At 44.1% G+C, this 25,848-nt stretch overlaps 1 protein-coding gene across 1 annotated transcript in view; it reads left to right on the forward strand.

Annotated features, from left to right (window-relative positions):
* Positions 1-25,848, forward strand: part of LOC126175588 (cytochrome P450 4C1-like) — a 94,588-nt gene that overhangs the window by 26,718 nt on the left and 42,022 nt on the right. The window contains exons 2-3 of the mRNA XM_049922449.1: positions 7,108-7,309; positions 14,665-14,892. Of these exons, the coding sequence (XP_049778406.1) occupies positions 7,108-7,309; positions 14,665-14,892 (430 nt within the window). The remainder of the gene's footprint in view (positions 1-7,107; positions 7,310-14,664; positions 14,893-25,848) is intronic.

Below are 25,848 nucleotides of genomic sequence, written 5' to 3' on the forward strand. Positions count from 1 at the left end.
ACATGTACAGGGACGCTTTCGACTGGAACTTTAAACGCTCTCGCAAACAGCTCGAAAAACAGATATAAGATTGAAAGTGTCCTCAAAACCTTTAGGAAACTATCCTTGTAACTCATTCAAGGACACAGTAAATGTTTCAAACCTGGCGTTTCTTTAACTGCAGTGAGCGTAGGGAATTGGACTGTGTTTGTCAGAAAGTGTCCCTTCTATAACGGTATTTTCTTTTCAAACGCATCCCCATCAAACCAGAAAGTAGTAGTCTCTTATCTTACAATGCCTTGCTGTGGGCACTGTGCAGTCAAGTCCACTTAAAATGTGAGGTGTGCAATAAGTTCTGGATGTTCTAAAAATAGTTCAAATGGCTCTGAGCACTATGGGACTTAACATCTGTGGTCACTAGACCCCTATAACTTACAACTACTTAACCCTAACTAACCTAAGGACATCACACACATCCAAGCCCGAGGCAGGATTCGAACCTGCGACCGTAGCAGTCGCGCGGTTCCGGACTGAGCGCCTAGAACCGCTAGACCACCGCGGCCGGCTGGATGTTCTAATTTTCGTTCCTGCACTCCTTTTTTCTTCATAAATTGAACAATAGCGAGTTTTAATTCGAAAAACCCTTCCAAGTACACCCCTTTACTTAACCAGCCTACTTTGCAGTAATAAAGTCTCCATACTCTTCACTCATTTGCAACCTAAAACTGTTGCAACTGACAGTGGAATAATGTGTGCCACTTCAAAAATTTTGCTATTTACAGCATCAGCTTTCCCGCGCGTTGCATGCCTGCAGATTTAGCAGAAAGTTCTTCCTGATGCACGAACAATGAATCCCGTCGGTCGATTAAATGGCTATGAGCACTATCTGAGGTCATCAGTCCTCTAGAACTTAGAACTACTTAAACCTAACTAACCTAAGAACATCAGACATCCATGCCCGAGGCAGGATTCGAACCTGCGACCGTAGCGGTCGCGCGGTTCCAGACTGAAGAGCCTAGAATCGCTCGGCCACAGCGGCCGGTTGTCAGTCGATTGCTGTAATTTTTTTCTTTTCCATTGTTAACTAAATCTTTAAATTCTTTTTGTGTGGTATTGTAATATTGTTTCATAACAAATTTTTCAGTTCCCATTACTTAAGAGACTGCAAATAGGTACTGAGAATTCTCATCCCTCTCTTCCGTCAGTCCTATTCATTTTTAAAGGCTTCATAGATCGTTAGATTGCCTCTTGTTCTGCAAATAGCTGCGATACCTGCGAACGTCCTTCATACCACAAAGAAAAAGCACGGACACCACGATTCTGCCGAAATAGAGTTGTGCCGAATGAAAAATGCAAAAACGCAATACGAAATGAATACTTCCGAGAAGGAGCACAGCCGTGGCCAGCACGTGGCCCGCACACACTCCACACGTGAAATTTAGCGCGGGCCGGCCCTGCGCTAGGATATAATCTAGGCGCAGGTCCTTCAAAGACCGCTAATGCCCAGTTCTGGGGCTCCAAGGATTTCTACTTAGGTCCAATGGAGCGCGCCATGGATTACGTTTGTAAACAAGCAGTAGAATATGAAATTTCAAGGGCTTGATGTATTGATTCACCAGTTAACGATAATGCTAGATGTCAGCTTGAGGCCTTTAGGATGGCCTTGCTTTCCTCTGACCTTCCTACGCTCTATGTGTGGCTCATAAAGTGTTAACCAGAATCTCATTTTCCAGAACGAATCTAGCACATAACTTCTCGACGGAAAAAGAAGACTTTAGGTTTTAACATCCTGGCTAATTATCAATGGCAAGCACGAACTGGGACTGGGCAATGTTGACACAGGAAATAGGTCATGGCGTTATTGAAGGAATCATTCCGGCATTCACACAGTTACAAGGTAGTCGGGAACTTTTGCTTTATGGTTGTTGACCATAACCAAAATTTAGTGCCAACATCATCATCATCATCATCATCATCATCATCATCATTTAAGACTGATTATGCCTCTCAGCGTTCAGTCTGGAGCATAGCCCCCCTTATACAGTTCCTCCATGATCCCCTATTCAGTGCTAACTTTGGTGCCTCTTCTGATGTTAAACCTATTACTTCAAAATCATTCTTAACCGAATCCAGGTACCTTCTCCTCGGTCTGCCCCGACTCCTCCTACCCTCTACTGCTGAATCCATGAGTCTCTTGGGTAACCTTGCTTCTCCCATGCGTGTAACATGACCCCACCATCTAAGCCTGTTCGCCCTGACTGCTACATCTATAGAGTTCATTCCCAGTTTTTCTTTGATTTCCTCATTGTGGACACCCTCCTGCCATTGTTCCCATCTACTAGTACCTGCAATCATCTTAGCTACTTTCATATCCGTAACCTCAACCTTGTCGATAAGGTAACCTGAATCCACCCAGCTTTCGCTCCCATACAACAAAGTTGGTCGAAAGATTGAACGGTGCACAGATAACTTAGTCTTGGTACTGACTTCCTTCTTGCAGAAGAGAGTAGATCATAGCTGAGCACTCACTGCATTAGCTTTGCTACACCTCGCTTCCAGTTCTTTCACTATGTTGCCATCCTGTGAGAATATGCATCCTAAGTACTTGAAACCGTCCACCTGTTCTAACTTTGTTCCTCCTATTTGGCACTCAATCCGTTTATATTTCTTTCCCACTGACATTACTTTCGTTTTGGAGATGCTAATCTTCATACCATAGTCCTTACATTTCTGATCTAGCTCTGAAATATTACTTTGCAAACTTTCAATTGAATCTGCCATCACAACTATGTCATCCGCATATGCAAGACTGCTTATTTTGTGTTCACATATCTTAATCTCACCCAGCCAGTCTATTGTTTTCAACATATGATCCATAAATAATATGAACAACAGTGGAGACAGGTTGCAGCCTTGTCTTACCCCTGAAACTACTCTGAACCATGAACTCAATTTACCGTCAACTCTAACTGCTGCGTGACTATCCATGTAAAGACCTTGAATTGCTTGCAAAAGTTTGCCTCCTATTCCATAATCTTGTAGAACAGACAATAACTTCCTCCTAGGAACCCGGTCATATGCCTTTTCTAGATCTATAAAGCATAGATACAATTCCCTGCTCCACTCATAACACTTCTCCATTATTTGCCGTAAGCTAAAGATCTGGTCCTGGCAACCTCTAAGAGGCCTAAACCCACACTGATTTTCATCCAATTGGTCCTCAACTAATACTCGTACTTTCCTTTCAACAATACCTGAGAAGATTTTACCCACAACGCTGATTAAAGAGATACCTCTGTAGTTGTTACAATCTTTTCTGTTTCCATGTTTAAAGATTGGTGTGATTACTGTTTTTGTCCAGTCTGATGGAACCTGTCCCGACTCCCAGGCCATTTCAATTATCCTGTGTAGCCATTTAAGACCTGACATTCCACTGTATTTGATGAGTTCCGACTTAATTTCATCCACCCCAGCCACTTTATTGCACTGCAATCTAGTGACCATTATTTCCACTTCCTCAAATTTGATCCTGTTTCCATCATCATTCCTATCCCATTCTACCTCGAAATCTGAAACATTACTGATCGCATTTTCACCTACATTGAGCAACTCTTCAAAATATTCCCTCCATCTGCCCAAGGCATCCACAGGATTCACCAGCAGTTTTCCTGACCTGTCCAAAATACTTGTCATTTCCTACTTACCTCCCTTTTGAGGACTGCTAATTACACTCCAGAATGGTTTTTCAGCAGCTTGACCCATAGTCTCCAACCTGTTTCCAAAGTCTTCCCACGATTTCTTCTTGGATGCTGCAATTATCTGTTTGGCTTTGTTTCTTTCTTCAACATAACTTTCTCTGTCTACCTGGGTTCTGGTATGTAGACATTTTTGATACGCCTTCTTTTTCCTTTTACAGGCTGCCTTGACTGTATCATTCCACCAAGCTGTTTGCTTCATCCTATTTTTACACACTACTGTTCCAAGACATTCATTAGCCACTTCTAGTACTGTGTCCCTGTACCTTGTCCATTCCTTTTCCAATGACCGTAATTGACTACATTCAACTAACTGGTACCTTTTTGAGATCGCTGTTATGTACTTGTGCCTGATTTCCTTATCCTGAAGTTTCTCCACTCTTATCCTCCTACATATGGACCTGACCTCCTCCACTTTCGGCCTCACAATCCCAATTTCACTGCAGATTAAATAATCATCCTACATATGGACATATGGCCAGGGTAGTTGACTTACACCTTCTAGAGCACGTTGGGTGGCACGGGATACATGCGGACGTGCATTGTCCTGTTGGAACAGCAAGTTCCCTTGCCGGTCTAGGAATGGTAGAACGATGGGTTCGATGACGGTTTGGATGTACCGTGCACTATTCAGTGTCCCCTCGACGATCACCAGTGGTGTACGGCCAGTGTAGAAGATCGCTCCCCACACCATGATGCCGGGTGTTGGCCCTGTGTGCCTCGGTCGTATGCAGTCCTGATTGTGGCGCTCACCTGCACGGCGCCAAACACGCATACGACCATCATTGGCACCAAGGCAGAAGCGACTCTCATCGCTGAAGACGACACGTCTCCATTCGTCCCTCCATTCACGCCTGTCGCGACACCACTGGAGGCGGGCTGCACGATGTTGGGGCGTGAGCGGAAGACGGCCTAACGGTGTGCGGGACCGTAGCCCAGCTTCATGGAGACGGTTGCGAATGGTCCTCGCCGATACCCCAGGAGCAACAGTGTCCCTAATTTGCTGGGAAGTGGCGGTGCGGTCCCCTACGGCACTGCGTAGGATCCTACGGTCTTGGCGTGCATCCGTGCGTCGCTGCGGTCCGGTCCCAGGTCGACGGGCACGTGCACCTTCCGCCGACCACTGGCGACAACATCGATGTACTGTGGAAACCTCACGCCCCACGTGTTGAGCAATTCAGCGGTACGTCCACCCGGCCTCCCGCATGCCCACTATACGCCCTCGCTCAAAGTCCGTCAACTGCACATACGGTTCACGTCCACGCTGTCGCGGCATGCTACCAGTGTTAAAGACTGCGATGGAGCTCCGTATGCCACGGCAAACTGGCTGACACTGACGGCGGCGGTGCACAAATGCTGCGCAGCTAGCGCCATTCGACGGCCAACACCGCGGTTCCTGGTGTGTCCGCTGTGCCGTGCGTGTGATCATTGCTTGTACAGCCCTCTCGCAGTGTCCAGAGCAAGTATGGTGGGTCTGACACACCGGTGTCAATGTGTTCTTTTTTCCATTTCCAGGAGTGTAGAAGCAATTCAGAGGCGGGCTGCTAGATTCGTTAATGGTAGGTTTGATCATCACGCGAGTGTTACGGAAATGCTTCAGGAACTCGGGTGGGAGTCCCTAAAGGAAAGGACGCGTTCTTTTCGTGAATCGCTACTGAGGAAATTTAGAGAACCAGCATTTGAGGCTGACTGCAGTACAATTTTACTGCCGCCAACCTATTTTTCGCGGAAAGACCACAAAGATAAGAGAGATTAGGGCTCGTACAGAGGCATATAGGCAGTCATTTTTCCCTTCTTCTGTTTGGGAATGGAACAGGGAGAGAAGATTCTAGTTGTGTACGAGGTACCCTCCGTCACACACCGTATGTTGGATTGCGGAGTATGTATGTAGATGTAGATGTAGCAGAACAAAACTATTCTGCAACTCAGTTGAGGGCAAACAAAGAAACTAGAAGTTATTCGTTCGATCGAATTCTAGGGACTTTATTATACAGATGTAATCTGACAACATAACCGAGAGAGTGTGTGTATTTCCCGTTGCGGGTCGCCTCGCTTCAACAGCATTCCAGACCAGAATGAGAACTATTGTTGGCGACACAGTGCTTGTAATAGTTATCGGTTCTTGATTGCGCATTTGGTTTAGTCTTGTGCCTAACGGTCACTACTACGAGCGTTTGGGAACTGGATGTCAATGTTTGTTCCTTCGCCTGATTAATGAATATTTTATACATCACACAGAGCTTGATTGACAGATTTACAGTCTTATATCTTGTCCATCTAAAATGGTTCAAATGGCTCTGAGCACTATGGTACTTAACAGCTATGGTCATCAGTCCCCTAGAACTTAGAACTACTTAAACCTAACTAACCTAAGGACAGCACACAACACCCAGTCATCACAAGGCGGATGACTTAGTTGTGATGGCAGATTCGATTGAAAGTTTGCAAAGTAATATTTCAGAGCTAGATCAGAAATGTAAGGACTATGATATGAAGATTAGCATCTCCAAAACGAAAGTAATGTCAGTGGGAAAGAAATATAAACGGATTGAGTGCCAAATAGGAGGAACAAAGTTAGAACAGGTGGACGGTTTCAAGTACTTAGGATGCATATTCTCACAGGATGGCAACATAGTGAAAGAACTGGAAGCGAGGTGTAGCAAAGCTAATGCAGTGAGTGCTCAGCTATGATCTACTCTCTTCTGCAAGAAGGAAGTCAGTACCAAGACTAAGTTATCTGTGCACCGTTCAATCTTTCGACCAACTTTGTTGTATGGGAGCGAAAGCTGGGTGGATTCAGGTTACCTTATCGACAAGGTTGAGGTTACGGATATGAAAGTAGCTAAGATGATTGCAGGTACTAGTAGATGGGAACAATGGCAGGAGGGTGTCCACAATGAGGAAATCAAAGAAAAACTGGGAATGAACTCTATAGATGTAGCAGTCAGGGCGAACAGGCTTAGATGGTGGGGTCATGTTACACGCATGGGAGAAGCAAGGTTACCCAAGAGACTCATGGATTCAGCAGTAGAGGGTAGGAGGAGTCGGGGCAGACAGAGGAGAAGGTACCTGGATTCGGTTAAGAATGATTTTGAAGTAATAGGTTTAACATCAGAAGAGGCACCAAAGTTAGCACTGAATAGGGGATCATGGAGGAACTGTATAAGGGGGGCTATGCTCCAGACTGAAAGCTGAAAGGCATAATCAGTCTTAAATGATGATGATGATGATGATGATGATGAGGGCGAACCTTTCCGTTGCGAGATAATGGCTTTGCAGTACTTGCATTAGTGACTGAGAGTCTAGTAAAATGAGAGATTTAAGTGCTGTATTGAGAAGCTGCGGACGGTCATGAGATGTCTGCTGGCTCTAGGTTCTACGTGGGGCCCAAGCTGTTCGTGGTGGTGACACAGCCCGAGGACGTGAAGGCGGTGCTGGTGGGCTGCAGACAGCGCCAGAGGGACCCCTACTTCATGCGGCCCATGCGCTTCTTCATCGGAGACGGGCTAATCACAAACAAGGCTGACGTCTGGGAGGCACACCGCAAAATAGTCCTGCCGACGTTTCATACCGAGGTAAGTCGCCACACAATTAACTCAGCTGTGCGAGATAGCAGAGTGCGCAAGTACAGTTGTTCTGAAACTTGCTGGTACGTTAAAGCTGTTAGCAGCCCTGGGATTCACACCGAAAACATTCTCTCTCACAGGCATTAATACGAGGGCAGTTCAATAAGTAATGCAACACATTTTTTCTCTTGGCCAATTTTGGTTGAAAAAACCGGAAATTTCTTGTGGGATATTATCAAACATTCCCGTTTCGTCTCGTATAGTTTCATTGACTTCCGACAGGTGGCAGAGCTGTACGGAGCTGTTAAAATGGCGTCTGTAACGGATGTGCGTTGCAAACAACGGGCAGTGATCGAGTTTCTTTTGGCGGAAAACCAGGGCATCTCAGATATTCATAGGCACTTGCAGAATGTCTACGGTGATCTGGCAGTGGACAAAAGCACGGTGAGTCGTTGGGCAAAGCGTGTGTCATCATCGCCGCAAGGTCAAGCAAGACTGTCTGATCTCCCGCGTGCGGGCCGGCCGTGCACAGCTGTGACTCCTGCAATGGCGGAGCGTGCGAACACACTCGTTCGAGATGATCGACGGATCACCATCAAACAACTCAGTGCTCAACTTGACATCTCTGTTGGTAGTGCTGTCACAATTGTTCACCAGTTGGGATATTCAAAGGTGTTCCCGCTGGGTCCCTCGTTGTCTAACCGAACACCATAAAGAGCAAAGGAGAACCATCTGTGCGGAATTGCTTGCTCGTCATGTGGCTGAGGGTGACAATTTCTTGTCAAAGATTGTTAAAGGCGATGAAACATGGGTTCATCACTTCGAACCTGAAACAAAATGGCAATCAATGGAGTGGCGCCACACTCACTCCCCTACCAAGAAAAAGTTTAAAGCCATACCCTCAGCCGGTAAAGTCACGGTTACAGTCTTCTGGGACGCTGAATGGGTTATTCTGTTCGATGTCCTTCCCCATGGTCAAACGATCAACTCTGAAGTGTATTGTGCTACTCTTCAGAAATTGAAGAAACAACTTCAGCGTGTTCGTAGGCACAAAAATCTGAACGAACTTCTCCTTCTTCGTGACAACGCAAGACCTCACACAAGTCTTCGCACCCGAGAGGAGCTCACAAAACTTGAGTGGACTGTTCTTCCTCATGCACCCTACAGCCCCGATCTCGCACCGTCGGATTTCCATATGTTTGGCCCAATGAAGGACGCAATCCGTGGGAGGCACTACGCGGATGATGAAGAAGTTATTGACGCAGTACGACGTTGGCTCCGACATCGACCAGTGGAATGGTACCGTGCAGGCATAGAGGCCCTCATTTCAAGGTGGCGTAAGGCCGTAGCATTGAATGGAGATTACGTTGAAAAATAGTGTTGTGTAGCTAAAAGATTGGGGAATAACCTGGTGTATTTCAATGCTGAATAAAACAACCCCTGTTTCAGAAAAAAAAAATGTGTTGCATTACTTATTGAACTGCCCTCGTACTATACAGGCGCGACTTGCGATTGGCTCTCACAGCTTTGTTTCCGACAGTGCCTCCTTCCTATCTTCCAAACTTCCCGGAAACCCTTCTTCGTAATTTCAAAGACAAGCACTCCTGCAAAAAAAGATACTGCGGAGGAACGGCGTAGCCACAGCCTAAGAGTTAGTTTACAGAATAAATCCTTCACGCTGCAGCGAATTGTGGACTGTTACGGTACTTTCTGTCAGATTAAAACTTCGTGGTGCTTTTTTTTTTCACACAGGGGATGGCCAGTCTCTTGACAGAACACGCTCGGGTACCGTGTCATCGTCGACTGTACCAATCATGCATGGCTCATGACCCGCTTTGAGCTTCAGTGCCATCAGCATCTCTCCCGACCCATGGCTTAAATTTTCCAGGAAATTTGAAAACAGCGCACTCTCCGCGGTGAAAGATAAACTCTAAAAAATCTTCTACGTTGCGGGTAAGCCTTTTCTTCCGTAACATCCTTTCTTCCAGGGGGTGTTGGCACCGCAAGATAAAGAGTTTCGATGGAGTTGAGAACTTACGAGTGAGTTACTGGTGGAAATAAAGTTGTGATGGAGGGTCGTGATAACTGGGTAACTGTCAGTACTAGTTTCGTCCGCGGGCCGGCCGGTGTGGCCGAGTGGTTCTAGGCGCGTCAGTCTGGAACCGCGCGGCTGCTACGGTCGCAGGTTCGAATCCTGCCTCGGGCATGGATGTGTGTGATGTCCTTAGGTTAGTTAGGTTTAAGTAGTTCTAAGTTCTAGGGGATTGATGACCTCAGATGTTAAGTCCCCTAGTGCTCAGAGCCATTTTGTCCGCGAAAGTCAGGATGTCGTGTTGCAGTACCATTCTAAGTACCCAGTGTTACTGTCCCAGATTAGAAACAGTGTACGCTCTGCTGCAGAATGAAAAATCCATTCAAGATCAGATGGTATACGGTAGACGCCACAAGTAGAGGAATTGCTTAAATGCCCTATAGTTCAAATCATTTATGTTTGCTCTCGGTTATGAAGCCGAATTTTGGAACTCCACATGTTCATTGTGTCAATATTACGGGTTCCTTGTCAATACTTTAATACAAAGAAACCGTCAACTTATTACATATCTATTTTATAAACAATCAACCATCACACGACAACATAAACAAACGTAGGTCACTTGGTGCCAGCGTAACATAACTAAAAGGCATCTTGTAGACGGCTACAATAGACACAAATTGGGTTCGTAAGAGAGCTCAGCACCAAGTCCTCCCTTCCGTCTGAAGCGGTTTTACTTAAAAACAGCATTTCCACTTCGTCATTTATGTGTCGAAAGGCTTTTTCACTAACGACATTGTTAGTTGACAACCAGGTTCCTTCGTAGATAAATAAGGTTAAAATTTGCTCCCCCAGAATGCCTTTTTTGTGTTGAACCACTTTTTGTAAATTACAATCAAAAATAAGATGAAAGACTTTGTAGGCTGAAGCCGAAATTTAATAGAAACACTGAGTATATTTTAGGTTTTTTTGTCTTTTTCATTCATTTTGACCTTAACAGTGGATCGCTATGGTATAATTTGTTTATGGCCCCACACACCATAATGAGATCGACAGGAAGTGCAAAATGGCTAAGCAGAGATGGCTAGAGGACAAATGTAAGGATGTAGAGGCTTATCTCAGTAGGGGTAAGATAGATACTGCCTACAGGAAAATTAAAGAGACCTTTGGAGATAAGAGAACCACTTGCATGAACATCAAGAGCTCAGATGGAAACCCAGTTCTAAGCAAAGAAGGGAAAGCAGAAATGTGGAAGGAGTATATAGAGGGTCTATACAAGGGTGATGTACTTGAGGACAATATTATGGAAATGGAAGACGATGTAGATGAAGATGAAACGGGAGATACGATACTGCGTGAAGAGTTTGACAGAGCACTGAAAGACCTGAGTCTAAACAAGGCCCCCGGAGTAGACAACATTCCATTGGAACTACTGACGGCCTTGGGAGAGCCAGTCCTGACAAAACTACCATCTGGTGAGCAAGATGTATGAAACAGGCGAGGTACCCTCAGACTTCAGGAAGAATATAATAATTCCAATCCCAAAGAAAGCAGGTGTTGACAGATGTGAAAATTACCGAACAGTCAGTTTAATAAGCCACAGCTGCAAAATACTAACACGAATTCTTTACAGACGAATGGAAAAACTAGTAGAAGCCGACCTCGGGGAAGATCAGTTTAGATTCCGTAGAAATGTGGGAACACGTGAGGCAATACTGACCTTACGACTTATCTTAGAAGAAAGATTAAGGAAAGGGAAACCTACGTTTCTAGCATTTGTAGACTTGGAGAAGGCTTTTGACAATGTTGACTGGAATACTCTCTTTCAAATTCTAAAGGTGGCAGGGGTAAAATACAGGAAGCGAAAGTCTATTTACAATTTGTACAGAAACCAGATGGCAGTTATAAGAGTCGAGGGACATGAAAGAGAAGCAGTGGTTGGGAAGGGAGTAAGACAGGGTTGTAGCCTCTCCCCGATGTTATTCAACCTGTATATTGAGCAAGCAGTAAAGGAAACAAAAGAAAAATTCGGAGTAGGTATTAAAATCCATGGAGAAGAAATAAAAACTTTGAGGTTCGCCGATGACATTGTAATTCTGTCAGAGACAGCAAAGGACTTGGAAGAGCAGTTGAACGGAATGGATGGTGTCTTGAAAGGAGGATATAAGATGAACATCAACAAAAGCAAAACGAGGATAATGGAATGTAGTCGAATTAAGTCGGGTGATGTTGAGGGTATTAGATTAGGAAATGAGACACTTAAAGTAGTAAAGGAGTTTTGCTATTTGGGGAGCAAAATAACCGATGATGGTCGAAGTAGAGAGGATATAAAATGTATACTGGCAATGGCAAGGAAAGCGTTTCTGAAGAAGAGAAATTTGTTAACATCGAGTATAGATCTAAGTGTCAGGAAGTCATTTCTGAAAGTATTTGTATGGAGTGTAGCCATGTATGGAAGTGAAACATGGACGGTAAATAGTTTGGACAAGAAGAGAATAGAAGCTTTCGAAATGTGGTGCTACAGAAGAATGCTGAAGATTAGATGGGTAGATCACATAACTAATGAGGAAGTATTGAATAGGATTGGGGAGAAGAGAAGTTTGTGGCACAGCTTGACCAGAAGAAGAGATCGGTTGGTAGGACATGTTCTGAGGCATCAATGGATCACCAATTTAGTATTGGAGGGCAGCGTGGAGGGTAAAAATCGTAGGGGGAGACCAAGAGATGAATACACTAAGCAGATTCGGAAGGATGTAGGTTGCAGTAGGTACTGGGAGATGAAGAAACTTGCACAGGATAGAGTAGCATGGAGAGCTGCATCAAACCAGTCTCAGGACTGAAGACCACAACAACAACAACACCAACACCATAATGGATTGGAATCCATGTCTCCGGACTTTTTATTCAATGACATACCACCTGTTAGCCGTATTATATTCTGGCGGACAACGAATGTTGGGTTCTTTTAAGCTGTAATGTTTTCGTTGTGTATGTATAACTACACTCATCAACACATCAAAAAATTTTGCGTCACCTCCGTTCCGAGAGTTGCGGAACCTGTCTAGATAATTGGAGCAGAGATCAACATAAATATCATTTTCGCCCTTTTTATTGCTCATGAAAACCACACATTGCATGTTGTACCACCATACAGCGAGACCTTCAGAGATGGAGGTCCAGATTGCTGTACACTCTGGTACCTCTAATACCCTGTAGCGCATCCTCTTGCATTGATGCACGCCGGTATTCGTCGTAGCATACTATCCGCACGTTCATCAAGGCGATTCGGCGTGGATCCCTCAGAGTGGTTGGTGGGTCACGTTGTCCATAAACAGCCCTTTTCACTGAAACCCAGGCATGTTCCATAGGGCTCATGTCTGGAGAAGATGCTGGCCGCTCTAGTCGACCGATGTCGTTATCCTGAAAGAAGTCATTCACAAGATGTGCACGATGGGGGCGCGAATTGTCTTCCATGAAGACGAATGCCTCGCCAATGTGCTGCCGATATGGTTGCACGATCGGCCAGAGGATGGCATTCACGTATCGTACAGCCGTTACGGCGCCTTCCAAGACCACCAGCGGCGTACATCGGCCCCACATAATGCCACCCTAAAACAGCAGGGAACCTCCACCTTCCTGCGCTCGCTTGACAGTGTGTCTAAGGCGTTCAGCCTGACCTGGTTGCCTCCAAACACGTCTCCGACGATTGTCTGGTTGAAGGCATATGCGACACTCATCGGTGAAGAGAACGTGATGCCAATCCTGAGCGGTCCATTCGGCATGTTGTTCGGCCCATCTGTAACGCGCTGCATGGTGTCGTAGTTGCAAAGATGGACCTCGCCGTGTACGTCGGGAGTGAAGTTGCACATAGTGCAGCCCACTGCCCACAGTTTGAGTCGTATTCAGTATGGTAGCGTTGCTGTCAGGATTCCTTGCCTGGACACTTTCCTTTGTTGAGAGCCCTTCCTGGCACTAAGTAACAATGCATGCGCGATCGAACCGTGGTATTGACCGTCTAGGCACGGTTGAACTACAGACAACACGAGCCATGTACCTCCTTCCTGGTGGAATGGCAGGAACTGATCGGCTGTCGGACCCCTCCGTCTAATAGGCGCTGCTCATGCATAGTTGTTTACATCTTTGAACGGGTTTAGTGACGTCTCTGAACAAAGGGACTGGGTTTGTGATGAAATATCCCCAGTCAACGTCTATTTTCAGGAGTTCTGGGAACTGGGGTGATGCAAAACTTTTTTTCACGTGTATGTTTTAATATTCTTATGTAAGGGTTTTTAAAAGCTTTTTTAAAAAAATTAAAACTTAAATAATATCAGAAAATTACCATAACAATGGATGTCTCAGGGTTATTATTCCTTCTTGATTTACTGTTATGCTGCTGTTCACCTGAATGTGTCTCTTAGACCCTTGGGCTACGGTCGCAGGTTCGAATACTGCCTCGGGCATGGATGTGTGTGATGTCCTTAGGTTAGTTAGGTTTAAGTAGTTCGAAGTTCTAGGGGACTGATGACCACAGATGTTAAGTCCCATAGTGCTCAGAGCCATTTGAACCATTTGAATCTTAGACCCTTGAAAGCCGGTTGTGATCTACAAATAAAGGATTAAATACAGCTAAAGACGACTTTTCTTAAGCTTCGAAGACGGCAGCGTCAATGGAGACATTAATTAATCAGCCGCCGTTAAACCATTGTGCTGTACGTGACATAAAAACCTTTTTCCTAACAATTAGTGGATAATAATACATAATAAGATAACAGATAAATTTATTGTCTCAGGGACAAACTGTAAATTTGTGTCAACATAGCCGTCACTATGAAGAAAACTGCTCATGTGTGTCCCTCGGGAATCGTCATAGTAAAAAAAAAAAAAAAAAGGTTCAAATGGCTCTGAGCACTATGGGAAATAACTACTGAGGTCATCAGTCCCCTAGAACTACTAACACCTAACTAACCTAAGGACATCACACACATCCATGCCCGAGGCAGGATTCGAACCTGCGACTGTAGCGGTCACGCGGTTCCAAACTGACGCGCTTAGAACCGCACGGCCACACCGGCCGGCTTCGTCATAGGAATTTTATTTATGAGAACAGGTGTAATTCAGACACAAAATATGTGTATATTGATCTCCAGTTAGGGCGCTGTTGATCAAGCTGTTGAGCGCCCTAAACCTGTTATCTTCATCAAATCTGTGAAGACGAGGGAATAATCCTCTGAAGCTAGGCTAGTTTTATTTACTGTTACCAGCCTGACAGGTAAGTTACGACGTTAGATAGTTCAGTAGAGTGACTGACGCGCTGGTGGGTTCGGAACTGCAGGTGCTGGGCCGATTCATGGGAGCGTTCAACGAGGCGGGCCGCTTCGTGTGCGAACGGCTGTCTGCGGCGGGGGGCGCCGAGCTGAACGTCTACCCCACGTTCTTCCAGTCCGCTCTCCGGACCCTCACCTCCACCCTGTTCGGCGTCGGCCTGGACCAGCTGGAACCAGACCACAGCAAGCAGGTGCACTTCGCTACGGAGTTTTACAAATCCATGAAAGCAATCCAGGTAAGCTTACGCCGTCTGACCGCCATTAACAACTAACTTACAAGGAGACTGCACGACCGTGGGGTCGAGGATTTGTCCGAAATTTTGTGTGGTGAAAGAGGACCCCTAACACCTCATGTGGTTAAAATTATTAGGACGCACTACCCGGAAAATCCCGGGAAAAATCGATCCAAAGAAAGTTTCTTAGGTGCCTTAGGAGTATAAAATGTTAGCCCATTGCCGAGCCGCCGTCTGGCCTGGATGTTTAGGGCACGGACTTTTACGCCGGAGGTCTCGGGTTCGATTCCTCCTGCAGCACTTTTTTTCTCTTCCGTTTCATTTTCTTTGGTTATTCCACCAACTATTCAGAAAGATTCCCAAACCTACATTATCTTTAACAAATTAGTTACATTATTGAATAAAAAGTATTTTCTCTTTGTCCAACAACACAATTCATGGCGGCTGGTTTTCCATTTTTCATTGTAAACTATGTGAGGAGAAACATTGGGTTTTTAATCAGAATAACAAAGTCGATTGGGAAACATTCAATTACTTTTATTCGTGTAATAATTATAAACAAGAACCGCAGTGGTAATTATCCTAGAAACAAACAAAGCAATAATTTTTGCGACATCTTGCGCAGCATATAGAAGCAGATTTTTTACAATCACAGGGCGTTTGCAATAAAACTGTACAAAAACATGCCCCATTAACATTTACGAAAATGTTGTGAGTTTCTGATAATTTTGAGGCAAACCAGACATATTCAATCATGTCTCGGGATACTGGTGACGATAATTGATGGTGAATTATAGAATGAATTTTTATACAGTCTTCCCGGGAATTAATTTCACGATTCTCCTGTAACAATGCGCTGCAATTTTGCAAGCAACAGAAGGGGGAAAAAAGTGCCGGAGGAGGAATCGAACCCGAGACCTCTGCCGTAAGAGTCCGAGCGCTAACCATGTAGGCCAGACGGCGGCTCGGCAATGGACTAAATTTTATACTCATAAGGCACCTAAGAAACTTTGGATCGATTTTTCTCGCGATTTTCAGAGTAGTGCGTCCTAATATTTTAACCACGTGAGATATTGGGGGTCCTCTTTCACCACACACAATTTCGGACAAATCCTCGACCCCACGGTCGTGCCGTCTCCCTGTTAGTGCCCGCTGTTTCGCTCGCGTAAACTGTATGGCCCGCAGAGATTTTTTTTGTTTTTATTTAATTAAATTTGTAAGTTGTTTACAAACTGCAACACCTTCTAAGCTTTTCACGTAATTATAGCCATGTAAGAATGGTCTTTTCCGAACTTCTGACCAAAAAGCGGTTTTGGTAGCTGGAGTCAAAAGTTTTGTTACTCGTGCATTCTGCGGTCTTGTGGGGATATTCCCATAGCAACTTTCACGCCTTAACAAATGTTTCTTTCTATCTAACCGAGAAGTGAAATACCGATTTTCGTAAATTTACCTTTAAAATTTTTTTAATGTAACTAAATATTTTCACACGAATTTTGATCACCTATTGTAATCCCTTAGGGGCTGAATTTGCAGAAACACTCATTTTTTAATTTCGTACCGACAGGCCGGCCGGAGTGGCCGAGCGGTTCAAGGCGCTACAGTCTGGAACCGAGCGACCGCTACGGTCGCAGGTTCGAATCCAGCCTCGGGTATGGATGTGTGTGATGTCCTTAGGTTAGTTAGGTTAGTTCTAAGTTCTAGGGGGACTGATGACCACAGTAGTTAAGTCCCATAGTGCTCAGAACCATTTCCTACCGACAAGTCAAATATCAGGTGCCTTAGATGTAGCCTTAAGAACCCGTTAGTACTTCTTTAGAAATTATTTATATTCAAAAAACACTTTCACCGACCATTTACCCCCTTAGTGGTTGAACTTGCAAAAGTGCTGAAACATGTATTTTTTATTCCCTGACTGAGACATCAAATACCAGTTTTGCCTACTTCTAGCTTAAAAATTACCTTAATACCGATATACTTTTTTAAAAAATCCTTCAACCACTATTTCATCCCCTTAGAAAATCGTAGGAAGTTCTGGTCTTACGTTAAATCAGTAAGTGGATCGAAACAGCATATCCAGACACTCCGGGATGATGAAGGCATTGAAACAGAGGATGACACGCGTAAAGCTGAAATACTAAACACCTTTTTCCAAAGCTGTTTCACAGAGGAAGACCGCACTGCAGTTCCTTCTCTAAATCCTCGCACAAACGAAAAAATGGCTGACATCGAAATAAGTGTCCAAGGAATAGAAAAGCAACTGGAATCACTCAACAGAGGAAAGTCCACTGGGCCTGACGGGATACCAATTCGATTCTACACAGAGTACGCGAAAGAACTTGCCCCCCTTCTAACAGCCGTGTACCGCGAGTCTCTAGAGGAACGGAAGGTTCCAAATGATTGGAAAAGAGCACAGGTAGTCCCAGTCTTCAAGAAGGGTCGTCGAGCAGATGCGCAAAACTATAGGCCTATATCTCTAACGTCGATCTGTTGTAGAATTTTAGAACATGCATTTTGCTCGAGTATCCTGTCGTTTTTGGAAACCCAGAATCTACTATATAGGAATCAACATGGATTCTGGAAACAGCGATCGTGTGAGGCCCAACTCGCTTTATTTGTTCATGAGACCCAGAAAATATTAGATACAGGCTCCCAGGTAGATGCTATTTTCCTTGACTTCCGGAAGGCGTTCGATACAGTTCCGCACTGTCGCCTGATAAACAAAGTAAGAGCCTACGGAATATCATACCAGCTGTGTGGCTGGATTGAAGAGTTTTTAGCAAACAGAACACAGCATGTTGTTCTCAATGGAGAGACGTCTACAGACGTTAAAGTAACCTCTGGCGTGCCACAGGGGAGTGTTATGGGACCATTGCTTTTCACAATATTATATAAATGACCTAGTAGATAGTGTCGGAAGTTCAATGGGGCTTTTTGCGGATGATGCTGTGTATACAGAGAAGTTGCAGCATAAGAAAATTGCAGCAAAATGCAGGAAGATCTGCAGCGGATAGGCACTTGGTGCAGGGAGTGTCAACTGACCCTTAACATAGACAAATGTAATGTATTGCGAATACATAGAAAGAAGGATCCTTTATTGTATGATTATATGATAGCGGAATAAACACTGGTATCTGTTACTTCTGTAAAATGTCTGGGAGTATGCGTACGGAACGATTTGAAGTGGAATGATCATATAAAATTAATTGTTGGTAAGACGGGTGCCAGGTTGAGATTCTTTGGGAGAGTCCTTAGAAAATGTAGTCCATCAACAAAGCAGGTGGCTTACAAAACACTCGTTCGACCTATACTTGAGTATTGCTCATTAGTGTGGGATCCGTACCAGGTCGGGTTGACAGAGGAGATAGAGAAGATCCAAAGAAGAGCGGCGCGTTTCGTCACAGGGTTATTTGGTAAGCGTGGTAGCGTACCGGAGATGTTTAGCAAATATCCACATCTTCCCCAGATTTCAAGTTTTTATCCTTAGAGGTTTGGGCTGGGCGATGGTGTGCCAGGTAGTCAGTTAGGACATTGCCTTTTATATACAGAGAAGATGAAACCTATATTTTCATTTTATTTAGAGTGTAATGTGGATCATCCTCAGAACCCAATCGGTTAAATGATTAGGATTGCAAGCCTAACAATTCGGGAGAAAGGCAATTGGTTCCGAAGCACTAGATTGAAGGGGGGGGGGGGGGAGGGCAGAGGGAAGGGGGAGGACTTCCCTTTCACACAGAACTCGCGCACGCCAAGAGAGCGTTAAAGGGCCGCTACCAGAAGCAGATTTAAGGTTACCCGAGTGGTTAACCTGAAAATTTCATTTCCATCACTGGATATATTAAGAATAAATGGACAAATTTCGTGCCGGCCGGAGTGGCCGTGCGGTTCTAGGCGCTACAGTCTGGAACCGAGCGACCGCTACGGTCGCAGGTTCGAATCCTGCCTCGGGCATGGATGTGTGTGATGTCCTTAGGTTAGTTAGGTTTAATTAGTTCTAAGTTCTAGGCGACTGATGACCTCAGAAGTTAAGTCCCATAGTGCTCAGAGCCATTTTTGACAAATTTCAACAGTAATTTCCAATACGCTTTGCACCGGTACGGGTCGAGCGAAGTTGTTACGGATGAGAAAGACCGGTCGTGGTTGGAGAGCCTTGTTAGAAAGCCGCTACAAGAGCAAAGAAAGCTTCACTGCAAATTTAAACGTGGCCAAAACCACACAGGCAAACAAAAACTAAAAGAAACAATGTTAGCGTAAGGAGAGAGGTACCTGTAGCGTCCAACGAATTAGAAATTAAAATTCTGTCAACCGACTTGACAGAAAATGCTTACGTTAAATAAGTAAATGGATCAGAACCTTCTGTGCAGACACTCCGTTATCATAGTGGCATCGAAACGAAGGATGGCACATAGAAGGCCAGAATACTAAACGCCCAAAACTGTTCCACTGAGGAAGACCACAATGCAGTTCATCCTTTACCTCTCACATTAACGTCAAAACGACAGATTTCAAAATAAGTGACATGGGATTTGATTATACTACCGAGCGAGGTGGCGCAGTGGTTAGCACACTGGACTCGCATTCGTTAGGACGACGGTTCTATCCCGCGTCCGGCCATCCTGATTTAGGTTTTCCATGATTTCCCTAGATCACTTCAGGCAAATAGCGGGATGGTTCCTTCGAAAGGGCACGGCCGATTTCCTTCCCCATCCTTCCCTAATCCGAGCTTGTGCTCCGTCTCTAATGACCTCGTTGTCGACGGGACGTTACACACTAATCTCCTCCTCCTCCTTTTGATTATACTGTAATAAATTTGAAAGATATTATTGGCATACAAATAATATAGCACGAGGTCGAGATTTTTGGACAAAAAGCATAAAAAATGGAGAGCCTCTAATTGCACACAGCTGCGCTAATTTGCTCTATTTCAGCGCTACATTTGAGCAACGGCGTAAGTCTGAGTCAAGTTCATACACTTTTGAGCCAAAACACAATGACCACCTGCTTAACAGCTTGTTTGTCCATCTTTGGACCGAATTATGTAACTGACTCTATCAGGGATCCGACAGCTTTTTCGTAAGTTGTAACCTCCCCGCAAATAATGAAAATGTGAGCCAAGTGTAACCTCGCCGCAAATAATGAAAATGTGAGCCAAGTGTAACCTCGCCACAAAAAATAATAATTAAATGAATTTTTCTATGATTGTAACCTCTGAACAAAATTAATTTTAATGTAACCTCTGAACAAAATTGGCTCCCATTTATAGTCTCTGTGCAAAGAATGCATTCACACTTAATATTCCCACAAAATTCTTTTCCCATTTAATGTCAAGTTCGAAATAGAAAAATTCCTAATGAAACACGAATGTATTCAGTAGCAGCGATGGCGAGGCATGAGAGAATCTCTGACCAGAGTGTTATTTATCGTTGCTAGTCTGCGCTTGACCGCGCGAGAGTTCAGTGCAGTTGCATGTAGCGAGACGGTAGGTTCTGTTGCGAAAGGGAGCGAGGCAGTAGTGGTACGTAGCGAGACGCGAGAGCATGTAGTACAGATGCGAGTTGGCTGTTGTGTGTGGGGAGTCGGCGGGCGTCGACATTGGACTCTGGTCAAGATTCAAGACGAAGTATATTGTTAAATAAGGTAATGAAGCAGCATTGCGCTCAGCTAATGATGTATTGTAATTGTAATTAATTTGTTCAAGAATTGCCCCAATAATAATTTTGTTTTCAAACCAAGCATTTTAACAAAACAAATATTTTATTGAAAGAAAATTTCCCATGATTTCCTTAAAAAAAAAATTACTTAAGTTCAAAGAATTTTTGCGATGCATTTCCTCCAAGCTATTGCGAAAAAAATAAGAGCAGATGCAATTTTACTGAGGTAAGAACAGGGCCTAAGATCGACATTTCGGTCTATTTGCGTTTTCATTGTCACTGAGATTTCATTTTTTTTATTGAATTGACTTTACATTTTTTGCTGGTAGGTTAGACTAGGTTCTATTCTCGTTAACATTTAAATATTGTCTTTCAAAATCCTCCGGGGAGGTTACACTAAACACCAAAAAAAAAATAAAAAAGGTTTAGTAACCTGATAAATTTTATGAGGACAGCAGCGCTGGCCTTTGGCCCTGTATTCTGAATAAAAAAACAAATTCTTGCCTCAATAAAAACCGCAATTATATCTGCTCTTAAGTTGAATTTTTTCGACACAGCTTCGTGCAATGCTGGCATATATTTTTTTTTTTATTATTATTATTGGAAGGAATGATCATGCATTTGAAATATTCTTTAAATTGAAATGAATGCTTTTCTTTAAAAGAGTTGCTTTATGTTATAAAAATTATTATTGGGGCATTTCTTTGAACAAATTAAATTACAATTAACATACATTATTAAATATGCGCAAGGCTGCTTCTTTACCTTCTACAACAATACTCATCCTTCAGAGTTCTGACCAGAGTCGCGAGCAGAGCACACAGCCGACGCATGCCGACTCCCACCGACTCACGCAGACTAGCACGGACTGGCTACTACTGTCGACTGACAACTACTACTGTCGACTCGCGCGGTCAAGCGCAGACTAGCAACAGCTAACTATAAACTACTCTCTGGTCAGAGATTCTGTCATGCCTCGCCCATCGCCGCAATGTATACATCTTTCAAGGTTTGTGGAGATATGTGGCGCTAGATGTCTACGCACAGGTCATGCGATTCACTTAAAAAACGGGCCACTGATTTGCGTACACGTTGTCGGCGCCCGATAGTGGCATAGATGGTTTCTATAGGATTTACATCAGGCGAATGTGGTCGCAGAGTCATCAACGTGACTTCACTAAAATGCTCTTCAAATCCTAGCTCAGAGACACGGAGAATTTCACTGCTGAAATATGACATCGCCGTCAGGGAATATGTCAAGCATGGAGGCATGCAGGTGGTTCGCAGCTGTCGGCGTGTCTTCGATTACTACCACAGGTCCCGTGCAATAGCAGGAGAGGGTCTCACACTGTATAATCGACACCCCTGGGATAACAAGGCCGCCCAGCAGTGTTAGTGACGTCACACTAAGCGGCCCATAGTGTAGTGTAACGACGTAAGTTTCTTATAAATGATTTTCTTTCGACATATGACCATGTGCAGACTTCGTCACCTACGTCAGTTACAACCCACTCCGAAATTATTTATATTCTTTTTAAATTGTCTCAGAATGGTTCTTGAACGAAACTGTAAAACATCATTTGAGTCGTTTGCACAGAATTACGTCACTCGGGCCAATTGGTTTTCGTAAACTTTTTCAATTTTAGATGTCGTTTGTTTCTCCTCAGAAATTATATTGATACACTTTATCTTGATTTAATCGATATTAGAACCACATTAAATAAACTTTTGAGATTCAAAGTCACGATGAACGCTGTCAAATTTATATAATTCTTGTCAAATATATTATTAATTCATTCACATAAGTCTTCATAAATAAATCCTCGGAACACGTATTTCAACTTTAATAGCATCCACTAGTTTATTATCTTCCTAACGTGAACCTGAGCCTTGACAAGATAGGACTGACATTTTCAATAAGATTAAGCTCTCTATGACGTCATTGTTGTACAAAACATTTAAAAAAAAATTCATTTTCAATTTTTAGAACCACGACGCAACAAATCGGTTTCAGAATCTTCTGTTGCTCTTTGGCTGTCGACCCGCGACGTATAGTGGCCAGCAATTTTCTCTCTGGTCGCGGCAGCGAAGATGCTGTCTCCGTTCGTTGCGCCGCCCTCTCCGTACATGAAACATAAAAAATAAATACAAAAACTTTAGATAATTCACAGCTATTACAAAAATATTACAAAAAATACATAAACAAACTAAATTAAACTTATATTCACCTGCAAACTGGGCTGACACTGGTGGATGGGTGACGCTTCAATTTCGCGTCCCACTACAATAGCCGACGCAGCAGTCCACGGACACCTTCGTACAGACGCGCCTGATGCTAACGATCTTCTGTCCGTCATACAGAAAGGAGCGAACTATAATTCGAACCAAAGACCAAATTACATATATTCTTGTAAACAGCATAAAAGTTCATAACGAAATACCAATTACATATACGGGCAGGAATAGGTTCTACAACTCCTCTGAAAAGTGTTTATCTTCAGTACCAGAATGAACACCATATTGTCAGGTTTTCTAAATAGAAAAGCACTTTGTTAGTAACAGACAGCAATAATGAGACTTGCAGTTGGTGATTTCTACGTGGAAAGGGAAATGAGCTGTAGAGAGATTGAAAATGGTAAGTAAAGAGAGCCTCAGCCTTTTGCTCACATTCTTACATGTAATGCACTTAGTTGTTTATCATTTCCTTACCTTTCATAACAATATTAATATTGTTTCAAGAAGTGTATCTTCAATAGCAGAGTGTTTACAACTAACCTTGTGGCCAGCATATGAGCGCGTTACGAGGCATGCACTGCCGACCTCGGTGATCACGCACCACATTAAAGATCAAGGTTTGCAATTTGTAATGTCTAGTCGACCGTCATCAATCGCTGCAACTTCAGTGTAATTACATTACTGGCCATTAAAATTGCTACACCAAGAAGAAATGCAGATGATAAACGGGTATTCAGTGGACAAATATATTATACTAGAACTGACATGTGATTACATTTTCACGCAATTTGGGTGCATAGATCCTGAGAAATCAGTACCCGGAACAACCAACTCCAGCCGTAATAACGGCCTAGATACGCCTGGGCATTCACTCAAACAGAGCTTGGATGGCGTGTACAGGTACAGCTGCCCATGCAGCTTCAACACGTTACCACAGTTCATCAAGAGTAGTGACTGGCGTATTGTGACGAGCCAGTTGCTCGGCCACCATTGACCAGACGTTTTCAATTGGTGGGAGATCTGGAGAATGTGCTGGCCAGGGCAGCAGTCTAACATTTTCTGTATCCAGAAAGGCCCGTACATGACTTGCAACATGCGGTCGTGCAGTATCCTCCTGAAATGTAGGGTTTCGCAGGGATCGAATGAAGGGTAGAGCCACGGATCGTAACACATCTGAAATGTAACGTCCACTGTTCAATGTGCCGTCAATGCGAACAAGATATGACCGAGACGTGTAACCAGTGACACCCCATACCATCACGCTGGGTGATACGCCAGTATGGCGATAACGAATACACACTTCCAATGTGCGTTCACCGCGATGTCGCCAAACACGGATGCGACCATCATGATGCTGTAAACAGAACCAGTCATCATCCGAAAAAATGACGTTTTGCCATTCGTGCACCCAGGTTCGTCGTAGAGTACACCATCGCAGGCGCTCCTGTCTGTGATGCAGCTTCAAGGGTAACTGCAGCCATGGTCTTCGAGCTGATAGTCCATGCTGCTGCAAACGTCGTCGAACTGTTCGTGCAGATGGTTGTTGTCTTGCAAACGTCCCCATCTGTTGACTCAGGGATCGAGACGTGGCTGCGCGATCCGTTACAGCTATGCGGATAAGATGCCTGTCATCTCGACTGCTAGTGATACGAGGCCGTTGGGATCCAGCACGGCGTTCAGTATTACCCTCCTGAACCCATCGATTCCATATTCCGCTAACAGTCATTGGATCTCGACGAACGCGAGCAGCAATGTCGCGATACGGTAAACCACAATCGCGATAGGCTACAATCCGACCTTTATCAAAGTTGGAAACGTGATGGTACGCATTTCCCCTTCTTACACGAGGCATCACAACGACGTTTCACCAGGCTACGCCGGGCAACTGCTGTTTGTGTATGAGAAATCGGTTGGAAACTTTCCTCATGTCAGCACGTTGTAGGTGTCGCCACCGGCGCCAGCCTTGTGTGAATGCTCTGAAAAGCTAATCATTTGCATATCACAGCAGCTTCTTCCTGTCGCTTAAATTTCGCGTCTGTAGCACGTTATCTTCGTGGCGTAGCAATTTTAATGGCCAGTAGTGTAGTTTCTTTGATTAAAAGTGTCCTTTCTGCTCGTCTCATTGTGTAATTCTTTCAGTTACTGTCTGCGCTGCACTGTAGCATTTCTATATATGTATGATCGAAGCTTCGTCGAGCTATGTTACCTGGCATTGACACCTCAGGCGAAAGTTACTTTCATCATTAAGTTTGGATATCTTAGTAGTTGTGTATCACTTCTGCCTCTTATTTTTAGAGAGGTGTGACCTTTGCCTCTTTCCAATGACATAGAACATTTTTCCTTTAGCCTTTGCATTAAATTACAGGAAATTGGAACTAACGCTACACACACAGTCTACAAGACGCTCTAAGGCTTAAGGCGGAGAATACTTCTAGTACCAGTATAATTTTCTTACTCTCTCTTCCATTCGTGGTGTGTGTAAATAACAGCTGACGGTAAAACCTCTATGAGCTCTAATTACTCTGACTTTCTTGTCGTCGTCATTTGACGAGGCGTATGTGAGAGGAAGTGTTACCCGGCTCTTCTTGGATGGGTGTTGTTGTTGTTATGGTCTTCAGTCCTGAGACTGGTTTGATGCAGCTCTCCATGCTACTCTATCCTGTGCAAGCTTCTTCATCTCCCAGTACCTACTGCAACCTACATCCTTCAGAATCTGCTTAGTGTATTCATCTCTTGGTCTCCCCCTACGATTTTTACCCTCCACGCTGCCCTCCAATACTAAATTGGTGATCCCTTGATGCCTCAGAACATGTCCTACCAACCGATCCCTTCTTCTGGTCAAGTTGTGCCATAAACTTCTCTTCACCCCAATCCTATTCAATACTTCCTCATTAGTTATGTGATCTACCCATCTAATCTTCAGCATTCTTCTGTAGCACCACATTTCGAAAGCTTCTATTCTCTTCTTGTCCAAACTATTTATCGTCCATGTTTCACTTCCATACATGGCTACACTCCATACAAATACTTTCAGAAATGACTTCCTGACACGTAAATCTATACTCGATGTTAACAA

Source organism: Schistocerca cancellata, chromosome 3, assembly GCF_023864275.1.
Source record: "Schistocerca cancellata isolate TAMUIC-IGC-003103 chromosome 3, iqSchCanc2.1, whole genome shotgun sequence".
Classification (NCBI taxonomy): domain Eukaryota; kingdom Metazoa; phylum Arthropoda; class Insecta; order Orthoptera; family Acrididae; genus Schistocerca; species Schistocerca cancellata.